The following is a 17,551-nucleotide window of genomic DNA, read 5'->3' as shown; positions in this document are numbered from 1 at the left end:
CCTGGTGTCTTGCTTGTGGTTAAATCCTTATAAATAATCGGATAAAGGTGGTTCGTAGAAAGGATATCGTAAAAGGTTCGTAAAAGATATTATTCGATCGAGCTTCGTGCCAAAACAATCGATACAATTCCTCTTCCGAGATTCAATATTGGGGAGGAAAGTTCGCGAAGTAAAATTCAATTGGGTCTCGATGTCCAACCCATCACTTTCAACGAACGAGAAATCGCGAAACCTCATTCATAAAAGATTACCCAATAAATCCTATTTACTTAGCGATAAATAAAATCGATATGACAAATCTACAAACAATTCTCGTCCGAACTTCGACACAGCCATCAAAAGTAATACTCGAAACATAATACCATCGATCATCGGCAGGATCGTTGTTCGTTCAACATTCATCCTTTCGTCACTTCCTCCTCCCATTTCCCAGAACTACCCCGGCTGCGGTAATCCGGGACCATTCAGCGAACAATCGACGGATAGAAAACGCGACTCACAGTGTGTGTCGAGAGTTTTTGCAGAAACGTAGTCGTTTCGCGAACAGAGGAGCGTGGAACGCGCGATTTAACCCTGCCACGAGAACCACCCCGTCGACCATTATATCCGCGGCACCCGTAAATCCGTTTTTATGGGCTTTCGATACCGTATCCCTCCACGAAATCAATAATCGTCTATAAAACGGGTACCTTGCTCTGCGCCGGCATACGTTCTCGTAGTCTGTCGCTTAAACACACGCATCTATCATTTGATACACATTATACGAGAGATATCGATAGTTTCTTGCGTGTAATGACAATATGCAGTAAGTACGACGCTATATGTAATAACTGGGCTGCGAATATTCGTGCAAAATAATTTTTGTAAGAGTATAATTAAAGAAGTGGAATCCAGGTAGACGATTGTCTCGCTTATTGAATATAATACGTTACAATGACTTTTACATTTCGTGCGTTTTAACATTTTCAAGAAATTGAGCCATAATGGAGAATCATTAACAAATCGGTCATTCGTCGATGAAAAGAATTTTTTCGTCTTCTTAGGTAACAGTCTTGTGTTTCGAGGATCTTTAGTGAAACGCGACGTTCTTGGATCGTGACATTCTTCTTGTCAAATAGTATAACTCTATCGAGGAACTTGTAGAAGATAGCTCAGTCTTCGAGTCAATTTTCGCAGGTACTTAAAAATTGTCAATTTTTCTCGCAAATTGATTACGTTATTGGATGATATTCTTCAACGATACTATTAAGCACTTTATTGTTCTACAATATAACATTCGATAATTTAAAGGTATTACGTCGAAGTAAAACGACGTCGGTGCAGTAATGTCAAAGATGCGCAGGGTGAAAAGCAGAAACGCGATTGTCGAATGGTATGCCGTTGGACGAGGATTTAATGAAGAATCGTTCAAAGTTTGGTCATTGTTCAGGTTGGTTTTTTCAAGCACGCAATTAGAGTAATTGAGAGGTCTCGTTGTTGTTTCCGTTTCGCGGAACTTCAAACTTCAAACCCCCTGTGGAAATGTTTGCTTTACCCGGGGTCCAAAGAGGGTAGAGTGTCACGGAACTCCCACATTTCTGTTCGCCCATGCAAACTTTCTGTATCTCGTCGAACCGTGAAAAATAACCGCTCGATCCTTTCAGAATTTTGCATTTCACGATCATTTGGAAATTGACAATCGGAACATGACAAAAGGTCACAATGGAATGTTTCTATCGAATTTGCAATAGACAGAGTCACTTTGTTTCGTAGCACAATGGATATGACATCTTCTCATTGCTCACGTTTGATTCAATTATTCGTCTTGAATTTTCTTTCTTTCTCTTTCTTTTTTTTTCTTCTTTTTGATCGGAAAATGTTTTTACTGGAGATTCTCTCGAGTATGAATTTTCAGATATCGTATAAAAGTTGTACGTACGTTCTCTAAATTGAGGAAACAGCGTATTCGTAATACAAATTTCAGTGAATAGTTGTACGGGATCGATAATAGTCAATATTGATCAAATAAATCACGAAACAGTTTGATAAACCACAACCCAAAATCTACAAATCTTTCAATCAATAGTAACCGCGATTATCTTCCCAAGGGGTACATTCCAATAGCTCCAGCTAACCAAATTACCCTCAAATCACTGACCTTCCCACAACCATATCCCTTCAATTCCCCGCCTAAAATCAATCATTAACTTAATTATTACTTGATTAACCCCTAAATGCTTGTTTCTATGTAATTCACGGTGAAATGGACGTTTTTTTCATTTTCAATATACTTGGTAAACGATTTAAATATTTATCAGAATATGTATCTTTGTATCTTTATTTACATATTTATCTCGAATCTTAGTAATCATCTCTCCACGCTTTTTTCTGTAATAAAATCGACTACGTAATACCCACTTTGATTTTTCAATCTCCCAAACCGTTAAGTCTCTTTAATTTTAATTATCCATACCAACTTTCCTTAATCGAGATTCCCAATTTTCAATTTGCTCGGATTTTAACTTCAAAGGAGGCTTATCTCAGACTTAATATCGTAATGATATAATATCCGTCTAATGACTGTAACATCCTTAAATAACCATTTTCTTCTGAACTTGCCATCATCATTGTATCTTGAATTATCAAGTTTCTTAGGTCGTTCGTTGACGAGATAACGTGGTGACGAGAAAGTCAGTGGCCCGAAGTAGAAACACAAGTTGATTACGTATTCAGGATACTTCCATCCTTGTACCCACGTTTTCCACGTAGACTCGTTCCTAATTAAACGAACTTTCTGTCTCTCTCTCTTTCCTCCTCTTCCCCTTTTTACCTTCTTCTGTTTACTGCGTTATTTTCCCGTCTGCAACACGTTTCCCTTTTCTACCAACTTCCAGCTTTGTGATAGAAAAATTCCAGATTTCATTTAGTCTTTCCTTCCAAAAGTTTGCTCTTTGCGGTAGTATAAGTCGGTGATTGTTCAGACAATTGTTTATTAACTCGACGTGTATCAAAAACCTGATACATATTTTCTGCGTGCGTCATTGACTCCGTTTACGATTGTATCGATAACAAATTTCAGGTATCGTTTAGCTTCGAAAGTGTCGTACTTTTACAGTAGTACAAGTCAATGATCGCCGAGGCAAATTTTCACTAACGCGTATAACTACGGCTGATACTTGTTTACCACGTTCTCATCGACTCGGTCAATGCGATTGTATCGCTAGAAAATTTCAAATTTCACTTGGCCTCAATTTTGGGAAAATTTTCGTTTCTTGCAACAGAGAATAAGTCGATGATCGTTCAGACAATTTTACGTTAACCCGATGTATATGTTGACGATTGATATCTGTCTTCTGCCTGCGTCATCGATTCATTGCGTGATCATCGTGCCAGAAACATTTCAAATTTAGTTTAGCTTCGTTCTTAGAAGAATTTCATTAATAATAATTCATAAAAAGATATTTTCTCGCAATTTAAAAGAATATCCCATTCCGAAAGCATTAAGGAAAGTATAAAAATAATAATAAACCTCTAGTATTTCCAATGTAAAGAATTCTGATGTAATAACGAACTGAGACAACTCCCCAGACAATTCTCGAGAATAATACAATTTTCATACGATTCGTATATTGTTTAGTGGTTCTCTATAGGAATTACAGATTCCATAGTATAGAATTGGAAGTCACCGATGTCAGAGTAGCTCACGCGTAACCCGATTGGAGGATTAGCGAAAAGAAACAACTGGAAATACAGTCGAGACAGGTTCTCCATAAGCCAAGGCGCGACCATGCGTAAACGTCATCCGAAATGTGGGCTGAGGAGCGTGTTTAACTCCGTTCAGCCGTGTAATCGGATTGACTCGATGCGCGTGCGACGCATTATGAATCTGAGGAGTCGATAGCTTCCCTCGAACGTCTTCGATGCCAGAGGATGTCGTTCGAATGCTGGCAAATTCGGTTAAATTCACAGAAACATGATGATTCCTGTGATAACATTTACAGCGGCTACAAAAACTAGTTGCGCTTTATACATCGTTGTATTTGTTATATAATTCTTATGCTAATTTAATTAATTACATTGCGGTATATTAAATTTCACGTTATATAGTAGTACTTTGATACGACTATAAGAAATTGAGAAGGAAACGTAGGACTTGCTAAAAGATACTTTTGTGGCCACTATAATTAAAATTTCCGCTTTTTTTTCTTATAACGACGAATACAGGCATGGAAATAGTAGAATCGAAGACCACACAGGGGAAATATGATAAATCTATCTTTTTTTAATTTTACGATCTTTGTGCCAGTTGATGATTAAAAAGAAGAAATTGTAACAATACGCAACATATTATAACAATGTTGTGGAAGTATAGAGAAATTTTAACGAAGGAAGATTAAATTACGAGAGATCTTTATCCTAAATTTATTCTACGAAAATAGTATCGGAGAGAAATTAATTGTAATTATATGAAAATATAATCGACTTTTAATTAAACTTTTTAGATTATAATTTACAGACCGCCGCACCGTTTACGTTTCGTCGGTCTAAAAAAAGGTAGTCTCGTTACAGCTGAATATTCCGCGAAAGAACTTTCAATAACATGATTATATAAAAGACAGGAGAAAAATTTCAATAACGAAAGGAATGTTTTTAATGAAAGAACCGATCGTTTCGCTGAAAACGCAAAAGTTTGATGCAACGCACCGATGACTGACGCGCCGCTGGGGAATTTTATTTCGACCAAAAATTCGTTATTAGTAAAGAATTTTTCAGTAAAATTCTTTAGATAACAAGTCGAATTTTTCAATAAAGAAAGACAGAAGGTAATACAACGAACCTATAGAAAAAAAATACGTAATAAACACAGGTAAGTGGCGAATAATTAAGAAAAACTGCCCGAACAATCACTGAGTTGCGCTACTTTTTTTAAAAAATTGCAACTATACAGAATCACAAATTTTTCTATCGAAACCACGCAACTAAACAGCAACGATATACACAGGAGACGCGTTCAGTTGTGGATACGTGTCAATTTAACGAAATATCGTCTGCTTCAGAGAACCACCAGAGAATCTAAAAATCCAAATCCTTTTACCAGACAGTATCAAAAATTCTAACATCTTTATGTAACCTCAACTGTACCGAAAGCGATCTTTCAAGCGATCAATAAAAGGGAAAAGAAGCGACGCATGCAAAATTTGAGAGACAAACAACGCCGTAAAAGGAGTTGTTCTAATACTCGACGCAACTTCTATGTGCATCTAGATCAGAATCATCGAGCACGCAAGAAAAGGGCGCCGTCACGAGCGTTATACCCTGGGAAGAGGAAGCAAACATTGTTGCACAGTTGCTTCGTCATCCTCAACTCACACGGATGCAATATAACAGAAACGTGGTCGAAACGTTTGTTACGAAAACGTAGGGATGCCTTGCCCGCTGTTTTCTCCTTTTCTCCATTGTTCTCTCTCTTTCTCTTTCGTAAAGCACGACGTCCGGGATCTTCAACCCTCCGTGTGCAAAACCGTTAAAACCTGAAAGCCCTCGCGAGCTTCCGTGAGGCAAGAAAATAGAAATCCTGCAACCGCGGTGCAGAGATCAAATGTCAAAATGGTAGCCGTTCTTCCTTGCGGAATCTGATTTTCAGCTTGCCGAGGTAACTGATTTAATCGAAATTCAAATTAAAATACCACCGTATTAACGGTGTATTGATAAGATATAATTACCAGACGCGCAATATTTTGACGATTTTATTAAAACTCCGCTTTCTCGTTCGCGAATCAACGTGGCGAATTACCGAATTAGTCGAAGACTTTTCAGTCGGATCGGTGCTTTATTTCTGTTGTTGTTGAAAATTTCTGTTGTCACTCGTCATCGACTATCGACCACATATTCTACGCGCGACTATAGTAGTCTAATCGGTATATTGGTAAAACATAGTTATCAAATACTTTGCAATACCTTGAGAATTCTACTAAATTTCTATTTCCTCGTTACGAATCAATATAGCAAATTATGAATTTTACATTAACAAAGTTAAAGACTTTCTAGCCAGATCAATACTTTGTACTTCGCGGCATGGAAGGTTCACCTGTCTTGCAGCATCGACTGCGGCATCACTATGTGTGCGTATGCATGTAACAGGACCGAGGGGGACTTTATGGAAGGTTGGAGCGTTGAAAAGGGCTCGTACGTTGTGTCACAGGACGCCATCAAGGGACGTTGGCTCGTCTAGGAAGCTGGCCCTTCAGAACGCTTAGTTAATGGCGTACCGTGAGATCATTAAAGCGATTGCCGCTCCGCGAGAATCACGCTGGAAATCATGGAAACGGCGAGCTGTATTTTCACGCGTTTCTACTACCATCCGAGATTCTGATAATGGTTAAACGCAGCGGTAAGGCTGATAATTAAATGTAATAGCGGCGGTTGAATCGAGACGCATCACCAATTACCGTACCTTAACCCTTCTCTAACACCATACAACGTGGAAGTTATTGTCTTACCGTGGAAATTATCTTTCCAGCATTTTTCGTATTTCTGTTAACGTTAATACAGACGAGACACTCGTTCTTGATAGCTTTTGACCTTTCGGAAGTTGGCATCGTAGGTTGAATTCATCTTTTTACTATTATTCGACGAAAAATTGTACTTAAAATTCCACATACTCTTCAATTTACTAGTGTTATCGGCAAATTATAACGTTGGAAATTTCCTATATACTTTAGACTGTCGTGAAACGTTACCCTGATACTTGCAGAAATTTGTGGAGTGTCATGATACTTCATAATCGTAAACATATGAGAATTTTTGTAGCATGAAAATATTGAGATTGAAAGTATCAAAGTGACGAACAAGCAGCAAGGAAGAAAACAGAAAAATAGTCGAAACAGTTGCATCCATTTTAAAAAGCTTCGGTCTTAAGAAACGGAAAATCCTTTAATTTTCAACTCCTTTTACACCTTCTGTACCGTTAATGTATTATCACGCATCATTTTTTATCCTCACCATGAAGAAGATTAAACTCGAACGACACGTAGATTGGCATCGAATCTCGCAGTGAATAAATGCGCAGTGGCGTTCAGAGACCACAGTCTCTACGCTATATCGGAAAAATTAAATCGATAAAAAGAAAAGAGAATAAGCGATAAACGCGACATCGTGGTTAATCAATTCCGTCCACGTCGGGCACGTAAATATACGTTAGAATACTTACAGAGTTACAGCAAATATTTATGACAGTACAACACGTTCACGTACAGTGTCCATAACGAATCGAGAATTTTACGAGAAGGCAGGGTGTCGTAAAAAGCAGACGGAATCCTTCGCGACACGGAAGAAACGGCTCTGGCTAATATAGAACGCCCGTCACGCTTTGGTACATGCAGTTTAGCAATGCGTCGCTGCAACATAGCAACGTCGAACATTAAACTGCAGCGTGCGCGAGCCGGTTCATCCTGCCGGTAGTTTATCGTCGCAGGATTTCCTCCTTTCGTCGTTTGCCCGCCGCAGCCTAATGGGAACATTTACTCCAAAGGACTAAACCGCCTCTGTGCCGAGACTCACCTATTTCAGTAGACAGATCCTGCGAAAGATCGATACTTCGTATGTTCGGTTGTTTAAGCGTGTTTAGAACGTTAAATAAGTATCTACCATCGGTGGATAGACGAAAAAGATCAGCAGACCTCGAGCGATCCTAATTTCGTAATAAGTATGATTTGAATGGATCATCTGAAGATATTCCTATCGTCGATTGTCTTCATGCTTCGTTATTAATTTACTCTCGTCTTTAATTCGAGATACTTCAATTGTAATTATTACGAAATTTTATCTTCTTTTAATCTTTTCTTCCATGCCACTTTATCATTTATTTTCGTATCGTATCAACGAGCTATCATTGTCGTATAAAAATGTCAAACATTTATATGACAGTGAAAGATAAGACAACAAGATATGAAACAAAATATACCTAAGTGGCAAGTATATAACCAAGTGGCAAAATATACGTAAACGTAAAACAATCGTGGAATCGAGAAGCAATCTGCGAATTAAATGAAAATTGCTCTCTTATGATACGTGGTTGATCGCTATACCGAAGAACGATGTATAAATACGTATGTAGAAACGTGAAACGTTTGATACATCGACGGTTGCCCCTGGACCAGACGACCCTTCAGGCGAACCGGAAATATCGCTCGAAAATTCAGCCGCAAACGCGCGACTTTTCTCGTTTAACCGGTAACCACCGGAGGGAACGGTCTGCTGCGTTCGAAGTGAATCTTTTAGCTTGTCGAATGCGAAATCGTCGCCAGACAGCTGCCCCTGGAGCCTCTTACGATATATTTCATTCTTATCTATACTTCATCGCCAGGGTTGCTTTTCCTCTAACTCCTAAAGGCTGACCTTGAGCCTTGGTGTCTTCAGTATACGTACGTACATAGACTGGCGAAAATATTCGATTACTCGTAGACATCATTTATAAGTAGTATTAAACGCGTTATAGGTAGACTACGGATTTTTATGCAAATTTATGTTTCTATGGATACAAGGGTAGAAATAAAACGTAGATGAACATTTGTTTCGTCTAGGAAAAAATTATGAAAAACACACCATTTTGCAAGTTTCGCGTATTTTTCTCCATTATATATGCACTCTGTCCATTTTTGTACCTTCAAACTTTGCATAAAAATGCATAAAAATCCCGCTGTCTGGTGATGGGGTATTTGGAAATCTCATTAACGCTGTCACAAAGCTCGATTTTCAAGCTCCATATTCTCGAGTACCTCGGCGAAGCTTTATTCTATATTTTCGACTTGAATTGTTTCTTCTTTCAAGTAGACCTTGCTGATCGTACCGTCGCTGCTGAAACAACCTGTACAGTGAATAGATCATACGTTATTTAACTGTTATAAAAGAAAATTCGAAAGATTAAAAATAAATATGAAAAAACCATATCGCAAAGATTATTTCCGTGTCGATTGACCGCGGTAAAATAACTGCAACGTCCGCAGTGGTCTGGCGAAAAATTAAGCAGCCAAACGTCCCTGTTTCACGCCTGAAACAGGTCTGAAAACGTTCACGCGCGACTTTTGATCAGTGGCGTGTGTACGCGAGAGATAGCCACGAGGACGTAGATGAAAACGTTGCGCGTTGGCTCGAAATTTTATACAGCTACATTGGTGGTGGAAAGAAGAGAGGTCCGGGGATAAACGCCCGAGGGCTTCCAAGCGACCCCAGGATTATAATAATTCGCGTCACTGCGTCCAATTTCAATTTACCTCTGGCCAGGCAAAGTTGTTTCGCTAACAGGACACTCGGTATCTCGGGATCATCAGCATTTTTCCGGTGTTCTAAGTAGCGGGAGAGCCGATCGGGTTTTGCCACGAAAGGGAATACGAACTTTGAATTATCCCGCCATTCGCTGTATCTCCTTTCCTTTTATTCCTCGTCATCTCTTTAGATACTTTGAGATATCGTTACCGCCGTTCCTGAAGAGCACATCCATAAGATGTTCGAGCTTCTTGATTCCAGTAGTTTCTTTTCTATACAACAATAAACGAAGCAGGTATTTAGGTGATCTCATTTGGATGAGACTTATCCGATTCTTAAAATTTAGGTATTAAAATTAAATATTAAATATTAGAGTCTTATCGAATTATAATTAGAAGATACCTAGAGTATATAATTTTATTCGAGTTGCACACTTTTGTTAGAATCTATAAATATGTAAATTCGCATGGAGAGCCATAGTTTATTTATGACTTGTGGTCGTATCGCAATTATGTGAAAAATTGTGAAAAGAGTGATCAGCCGAGTAAAGAGAAATAAATAGAGCCAGCATATAGATCGTACAGGTTTTATTCCTTCGATTATCGTTTACAGAGATACAAATTTCCATAAAATCCGCGTTCTACGAACGATTTCGTTCCATCTTTATTAAGTCTATCTCTCTCTCTCTCTCGTTTTCGTGGTTACTGTACGTTCTGCGATTCGAACATTTGAAAACACCTCGCGTTAGAAAAATCATAGAAATTCTACGCATAACCGACTTTCGATGTCGCGGTATATTATCACGGCAATTCGGTAGCTTTATCGTTCGATGGCAGGACAGTATCCTTCCCTTTCCGTACCCGCCCCTACCGTGTCTCGGCCATCGAACCGTAGCACGTACGTGGGCATAAATCTGACAGTCGAAGGAATCTATGAACAAAAGTGGAGCCACTTACATGCGCGTAAAGTAAAATTTATGGAGGGTGTGGGCATATAAATGCGCGACGTATCATAAATTTCAGTGCTGGACGTGGTCGAAGCGAGACGGCGAACAATAGAACCGTGGAGAAGAAAGAGAAAAAGAGAAAGAAAAGGGGCGGCGTGGGAGGGAAGCGGAGATCTCCCTCAAGTCTCGGAGGTACTAACGATATTGTTTGAGGCATTCGCGGGCACCAGGTCCGTCCTCCTCGAATTCACAAGGGGAAACAACAATTTATTTTGACGGGGCCACGGAAATACCCGAAAGACCAGTCGCAAATCACTGGCTGCACCGTTACTTCGTCGTGGGATTCCTTCGTCTTCTTCCTGTATTCTATAGAATCCTTGTTTTATCCTCGTCTACCCGTTACTAGTCTTGGGATTGACACCGCGCTGCTACCTATCGGTATGCCAGTTTGCTTGCGCAAAAGTTGCTGTTCGTATTTAAATATCGATATCGATTTGATATTTCTGTTGAAGTATCTATTGATACTGTAGAAACGGAGTATGAATGGTGTATTTATCAACGCGTTAATAAGTACACGTATCGAAGAGGAAGTAGCCCATCAGCGATAACGTCGATATCGACATCGTCTTTTCTAAGTATCTTTTAACATTCTAGCGAGTGTTCTAGACATTTTTCAAGCAAAAGCAAGAGAGAAAAAATCATTTTTAGGATCACGATAGGAATCCCAGAAACACTCTGGTATATCGAACGCGTTAAAATTCCTTTACTATTTTTTATAACGTGTGAATTAATACTGGCTGATAGTCAGCGCTGTATTATTAATCTAAACCAATTAATTTAAACCATTAAGCTTTACAAGCAACTGGATATTAACCATCTATGAGCTTACTTACGCATACTTATATTTATGTATTTACTTATTATCTTATTATTTATAAAAATTATATTATTAAAAATCTATTCTCAGATATCAGCCATAATATCGATATCTATACAATTGCTATAGAATTAGATCGTTTATATAGGTCGTCCGAAATATTTCTTTCGTTTTATAAGGAAATAATAGACGCACAGTGTTTTTTGTTTTATATTAGTTTATTGAATTATAATAATAATAGAAATATAACGAAATGCATCATACCTATTTCGATAAAATAATATAAAACAGAAATTGTTGTTCATCTGTTATCACCTTATGAAACCAAAGAAACTTTTCAGACAACCTAATAGAATCAGATATCGTTTGAGAAGGCATTAATATTGAATATCGATTTCAACATCTTTCGATACTTTCCTACTTACTTAGGTACTTAGGTAACTGTGAATCGTTCCAGTATGTATCATCATTATGAATCGTACCATTACTCGTCAGATGCTTATGCCATGTCGCTTTTCCACTTGTTCCATGTTTTCTGTCGCTCTTGCTACAGGTAATTCCACGTATTTTTGACGAATCGAGGTCGGATATTATTCCCAGCTATTAATCAGCTTCTCATGCGGCTGAAATTGGAGGGACGTGGAAATGACTCTTTTAATATTTCCTTCTACGGATATTGTGTCGCCCTCGTGTCGATCTTGCTATTTAAACTGTCGAATAAACCGGCGGATTAAAAAGGTCGTGATCGTCGCCTCATGTATCGTCGACGAAATTCCTCTACAGTAGAATATTTGGTTTATCGTCGGACACGTATTATATCGTGATTTTCCGGCTAACAATAAGTAATACAGCTTTTCGATGAAAGGGAAAAGATATAGAATTTATAAATACACAGGTGATTCGCTTAAATCCAACAATAAAATTGTATTATCCGCTATTGCAGGTATTGAAGAAAAGATGACCAGCAATAAAATCTAGCGATGAAACTCTTCCATGGTAGAATACTTGCTTTGTTACCAGATTTTTTAACCAACGGTAAGCCGTACAGTTTTTTTAACAAAAAAAAAGAAAACGTAGAATTTATAAATATACAAGTGTCAAATAATATCACGCTTGAATCCAGTGTCAAAATTATATTCGCTGCTATTGAAGGTAGAAAAGAATAACCCAGCCTGTATATTTTACTTTCCCTATTTTTGCAAATATACATTTTCTAATTTATCTGATATATATGAAATTTCCTCGTAACATTTTTGTGTATACCCTTGTCGCGAATGTATCAGCATCAGCGATCTAATCGTAAGTCTTCTAAAATATCCCTTGTTACTAACCAAATTCCCACCCTAACGTCTATTCCCTCGGTTCGATAAACCTAATCCGTTTCTCCTGTAAATTCCGGTTGGAAAAAATAAAGGAAAAAGTCGAGCCTGCTAGCAAAGTACGAATCAAAGCTGATTCCCGCGAAGAAATGTTTCTCACTCAGAGCTCCTTCGCCTTATATTACATCGATGGGTACCGAGCGATGATCGGTTTAGAGGAAATCGTCGGCACTTTCGTCGCCGGGTCGTTTATCCTCGTAAAAAGGTGGGAACCAATCCGAAGGTAACGGACAACTGCAGGAGTGGTGGCTATCTCCCTAAGAGGAGCTGAACTTCTCCAAGTTTTTTCCTTGCTCCGCGTTTCTCGATCGTTTGGCATTATTAAAGCCACGCCCTGGATTTCCATAGATCCCAGCGTTGAACCGCGTCATCAGATAATAGGATGAGATCGTACGTTTGCTTTGCGGTCCCTTTAAATCGAATCCTCGTTGCAAAGTAGGCCGGAGAATAGTTAAGATATCGAACGATCCACTTCAACGTTTCTCAGATTCAGCGTAAAATAAGGTTACAAGATCGTTAATGATTGAAATCGAAGGAATATTTCTTCTTAATTTGATCGAATCGTTCGATTTTACTTCTTGTATGCCTTCTGCTTCGTATTCTCTGATCCTATCCTTCTTTATTACATTCGTTACATTCGTTGCATTACGTTTCTTATGCCCATTATCGTTTCTAGGCTACCTATGTCTTAGTTATATAAGACGTATCACAGTAGCAATTTGTACGTATAAATGAATAACCAGTAAGAATTATTTTATGAGACTATCGCACGACTTGCAGTATTACGTACGAAAGTTTTATGTTGATAACGGTTGAAACATTCCCTTTAGGAAAATTGATTTATTCGATAGATTGAAAGAAATATAGAATAATTTACATTAAATATAATTTTATAATATGATATAATATGTAATCTATATAAGGTACATCGCATTAGGCTCACTTCCTATAAAATTGTGTAAGATGGCACTGTAACTTACGTATGTACTAATTAAATATTACATGTAAGTAATATGATTTAAAGATTACATTTATTTTAACTTTGACTATGAGACATTTTACGTTAGTATCGGTTAATCGAAGGAACTTGTATAATCTAATTGTTTAAAGTTCTCCTCGCATACACCAATTCATCCTCTGCATTTCTAGTATCTTATCTGTTAACAAAAGGAAAACCAATTTTTACCCACTTTCTAAAGTATCGACCTCGAAGAAACCAGTGTTTCTTACGCCCTCTGCGATTTGTTACGGCGAATATAGGAATTATGTATATCATTGACCAAGGACTTTTAAGATCACAACAGCGACGAAGTCCTGCCCTTAGTCAATGATTACATAATTTTAAGTCCAGGATGTCACATTAAAATTTAGTTCCAATTCTAACCACTACAAGCGTTGCAATCTTATCCTACGCTGAATCGGTAACGTTGGGAATGATATTAAAATGGTAAGTGCACTCTGGAATCCCTAAAACGTGTAACCACAGACAAAGTCCTTAATCAATAGCGTGACACAAAAATACATCAGATGTTAGGTCCAATCTGTCCTTCATTGATATTTTTATTATCTTTTAATTACTAGAAACTACTTATCAACAGCGAAAAGATTCGTAATATTTGTGAAATCACCAACAGAATGCGTAGCTGTTTAATCAGACCGGCGCATAGAAAAGACGGAAGAACATATGTTTAAGCAGTAACGCATGCGCAGTCATTGCTTCCGCGACGTACCTAGCCATCTTTCCAGTCAAGCAAAAGTGATTGTTTTCAGCTTTAGTCTTATTTAACGGAACTTTTATTAATGTCAGAGCCACAGTCCGCGCTTCTACTACGAAAACAATTAGCAGGTATCCAGCAAAACCAGTATAAGTGCTAAGTGTGATCGGTGCCTCAAATTCGAGCTGAACGAAAAGCCGGAACCATTCTCATACCCCAAACTCGTGCGATCTCATCATCGTTGTGATTCGACCCTTGAGATTGGCTTTTGTGAACATTTTTTCTGTCGAAATATCACTTTCTCGAAACCTCTGTAACCTTATGTGAGCACCGATTAAGCCTTCCGTAGTCTCACGATGGCCCTGCGCCTGATTAGGGCGTGAAAATCAATACGGCTACGGAACCGTAGTGTACCTCCCATGAATAACTTTAACCTAGCATTTAATATCGCGTTTACTAGTAGTTATATCCGTGTCGGGTCTAAATTTTCTTATGAACGATTTTCATGCACGACGAAGGCCGTTTACGCTGTTACCGAAAATAATTGCAGGCAACGTTATTTATAGCATTTCGCGCGTCACCGAATACAACGCGGTTTCGACTAAAAAAAAGACAGAGAAAACCATGCCGTGCAACGACCACCGAAGGTCAATCTTCGAACCATAACTACTGTATTACTTCTAAGGCAACGAATGAAACAATGAAATTCCTCAAAATTTGCTCCTACCATTTGTCGTGATTTCATTCTTCTTTGTTAATTAATCTTTATCGTTGAATTTTACATGAAATATCATGTCACCTTTGTCTCGCTAACCCCGTGGGTATATGACGGTTACTTTGTGCGTTTCAATTTGACCTAACCTAAACAACACTGAATAACAAAAGTATCTTTTTGATTTATCCAGACCAATGTTTCTTTGTGTTGACGATTTTTTTCAATGTTTTTATTATCGATTCAAAGTATGATCAATCGTATTTATTTTTTAATGGTTCTGTGCTTGCTGATTCAAGCATATTTCCAGTGTTTTAATATTATTTTATTGTTCCGCATTTTAGATATATGAAATTCTTATTAATAAAAAATATTTTTCAAGTTCAATTTCACGAAGAAATTATTTAAAAATACAAAAACTTGATTTAAATTTTCTTCTCTTCTATAGAATTAAATAAAAACCCAGTAGAAGGGTTTTCAGCAGGCCTCATAGACGACAATGACATATATCAGTGGGAAGTACTCATTATTGGACCTCCAGACACATTATAGTAAGATACTAATTTGTTTATTTTATGATATATAATATCATATATACATATGTACATATCATATATATTTTTACAAATATTTTTTTACATTTTAGTGAAGGTGGGTTTTTCAAAGCACACTTACAGTTTCCAAAAGAATATCCACTTAGGCCACCAAGAATGAAATTTATAACAGAAATATGGCATCCAAACAGTAAGACTTTTTCTTTAACAGTAAGATTTTTATATATATTATATAACAAAATAAAAATTGTAATGTAATTTTATATTTATAGTCGAAAAGAATGGTAATGTATGCATATCGATTTTACACGAACCTGGAGATGATAAGTGGGGCTATGAAAAAGCATCAGAACGGTGGTTACCAGTTCACACAGTTGAGACTATTCTCATAAGTGTTATTAGTATGCTTGCAGATCCTAATGATGAAAGTCCTGCTAATGTGGATGCTGCCGTAAGTAATATTCTGTATTATACAAATTTAGATTACTATTTCATTTCAACTGTTTTTACTGATATTAATTGCAACACTGTAGAAAGAGTGGAGGGAAAGCTATGCAGAATTCAAGAGAAAGGTGGCGAGGTGTGTCAGAAAGAGCCAAGAGGAGTGTTTGTAGGAGATGAACAATTATTCAAATGGAAAGACTTATTTAATTCTGGTGAGTTTTATAACGTTTTTACGAATTAAATTATTCAACAAAATAATATATAATAACTTTTTTCTTATTTCTCCCTAGGGAAGCCGTAAGCACTGTAAGAAAGAAACCGACGCTCAGCATTAAGCTAATGGACAACAGTGCCACTAAAAACGGATATAGCCTGACCCATTCTTAAGCAGAAAAAGGGAGGCAGAGTATGTGTGACAATAAAAGATAAAATCACACATCTCTATGAAGTTTATACCACCGCCACTGACGTACCATCCATTGATACGAAGAACATAAAGGAACTACACGCAGCTCACCTTTTACATAATAAACAACTAAAAAACTAATTTACACATATACATAATGCAAAAAAATTATCTGTACGATTATTACCTTAATATTGATAGTTATAAACTTAACTTCCCTGTTCCTCCTGCTCAAGAGTTAGCCCTACCCTTTATACCTAAAAACCTGTAATTTAAAATGTTTACGTTTATTATTGAATAATAATTCCTTAGTGGCGTTTCGTATTTTCTTACTTTCGTAAATATACATAAATAAATTTTTGTAAAGTCAAATACACGGTGTATATATATATATATATATATATATATATATATATACATATGTATATATATATATATATGCTGCAATCGTTAAATGTAATGCCAGTAAAAAATGGAAACAAAATATATGTGAATCAATTGTGACATCGCGACAAACATATGTCGATTAAGCTGTACAATCACGGCTATGTAAAGAAATGTGAAATTTCCGTTGAACCGTAAGTTGCCAAAATAACGAATTCTAATTAAAGTGATAATAATGCTAATCACAATATTATTATTAGAAATATATCATCAATTACAACTAGTAAATTTACCATAAAATTTCATACATGCTTACAAAAACTATATATATTTCAACCAGTGCCAGTTTGTGAAGTGACTGTTAAGGTTTACCTTTTTATTATATCTAAACTTGCGGTTCGAAGTCATAAAAACATTCAAATTTTTTATCCGACTATATATAATTTCATACTGTCAATTAAATTCTACAATATGAAAAATGTTTATTGTATTCCTAGAACCTGCATTCTACTTGTCATCTAGTACGAAAAAATATTTTTATTACCTACCACTGAAGCAAATTGCTTTTTTCTATACTGTGATTAATTGTTTGCTTATGTGTAATAAATAATAATACCTTATTTTTAATAGATTACAACTCATTTGATTTCATGGATTATCTTTTTTCTTCAATTTATTATTATTTTTATATTTTGTTCTATACAATAAAAATTTACATACGCATTGTTATTGTACATATTAACAAAACTGAATTTTTAATTACCAAAAAGTTAGTACTTATTTATAAGAACTACAAAATTAAATAACAAAGTAATGTACAATAGACAATTCAGGATATTATTTTAATAAAAAAATAACTAATAGAAAATATAGATAATACATTATAATTGT

General features: G+C 36.7%; 1 protein-coding gene and 1 long non-coding RNA gene across 2 annotated transcripts in view; both read left to right on the top strand.

The window, feature by feature from the left end:
• The window catches only part of LOC126916928 (uncharacterized), a 79,102-nt gene extending 66,828 nt beyond the window's left edge, over window positions 1-12,274 (top strand). The window contains exon 3 of the long non-coding RNA XR_007710826.1: window positions 12,010-12,274. This is a non-coding gene — a long non-coding RNA (uncharacterized LOC126916928). The remainder of the gene's footprint in view (window positions 1-12,009) is intronic.
• A 1,851-nt stretch (window positions 12,275-14,125) lies between these two features.
• On the top strand, window positions 14,126-16,648 carry LOC126916925 (ubiquitin-conjugating enzyme E2 G1). The gene is made up of 6 exons (XM_050723242.1): window positions 14,126-14,291; window positions 15,321-15,423; window positions 15,519-15,616; window positions 15,699-15,877; window positions 15,960-16,082; window positions 16,161-16,648. The coding sequence occupies exons 1-5, from the start codon at window positions 14,246-14,248 to the stop codon at window positions 16,038-16,040; spliced, it is 507 nt and encodes a 168-aa protein (XP_050579199.1). The 5' UTR covers window positions 14,126-14,245; the 3' UTR covers window positions 16,041-16,082; window positions 16,161-16,648.
• Window positions 16,649-17,551: the final 903 nt, after the last annotated feature.

The sequence above is a fragment of the Bombus affinis genome, chromosome 5 (assembly GCF_024516045.1).
Source record: "Bombus affinis isolate iyBomAffi1 chromosome 5, iyBomAffi1.2, whole genome shotgun sequence".
Taxonomy (NCBI): domain Eukaryota; kingdom Metazoa; phylum Arthropoda; class Insecta; order Hymenoptera; family Apidae; genus Bombus; species Bombus affinis.
The sequence above is the reverse complement of the archived record's forward strand: the minus strand, read 5'-3'. Positions and strand labels throughout refer to the sequence as shown.

Coding starts and splice junctions, on each gene's coding strand:
- LOC126916925 (XM_050723242.1), top strand. CDS start 14,246: ATGTCAGAGCCACAGTCCGCGCTTCTACTACGAAAACAATTAGCAG. Junction 15,424..15,518: donor GGACCTCCAGACACATTATA/GTAAGATACTAA, acceptor TTTACATTTTAG/TGAAGGTGGGTTTTTCAAAG. Junction 15,617..15,698: donor AGAAATATGGCATCCAAACA/GTAAGACTTTTT, acceptor TTATATTTATAG/TCGAAAAGAATGGTAATGTA.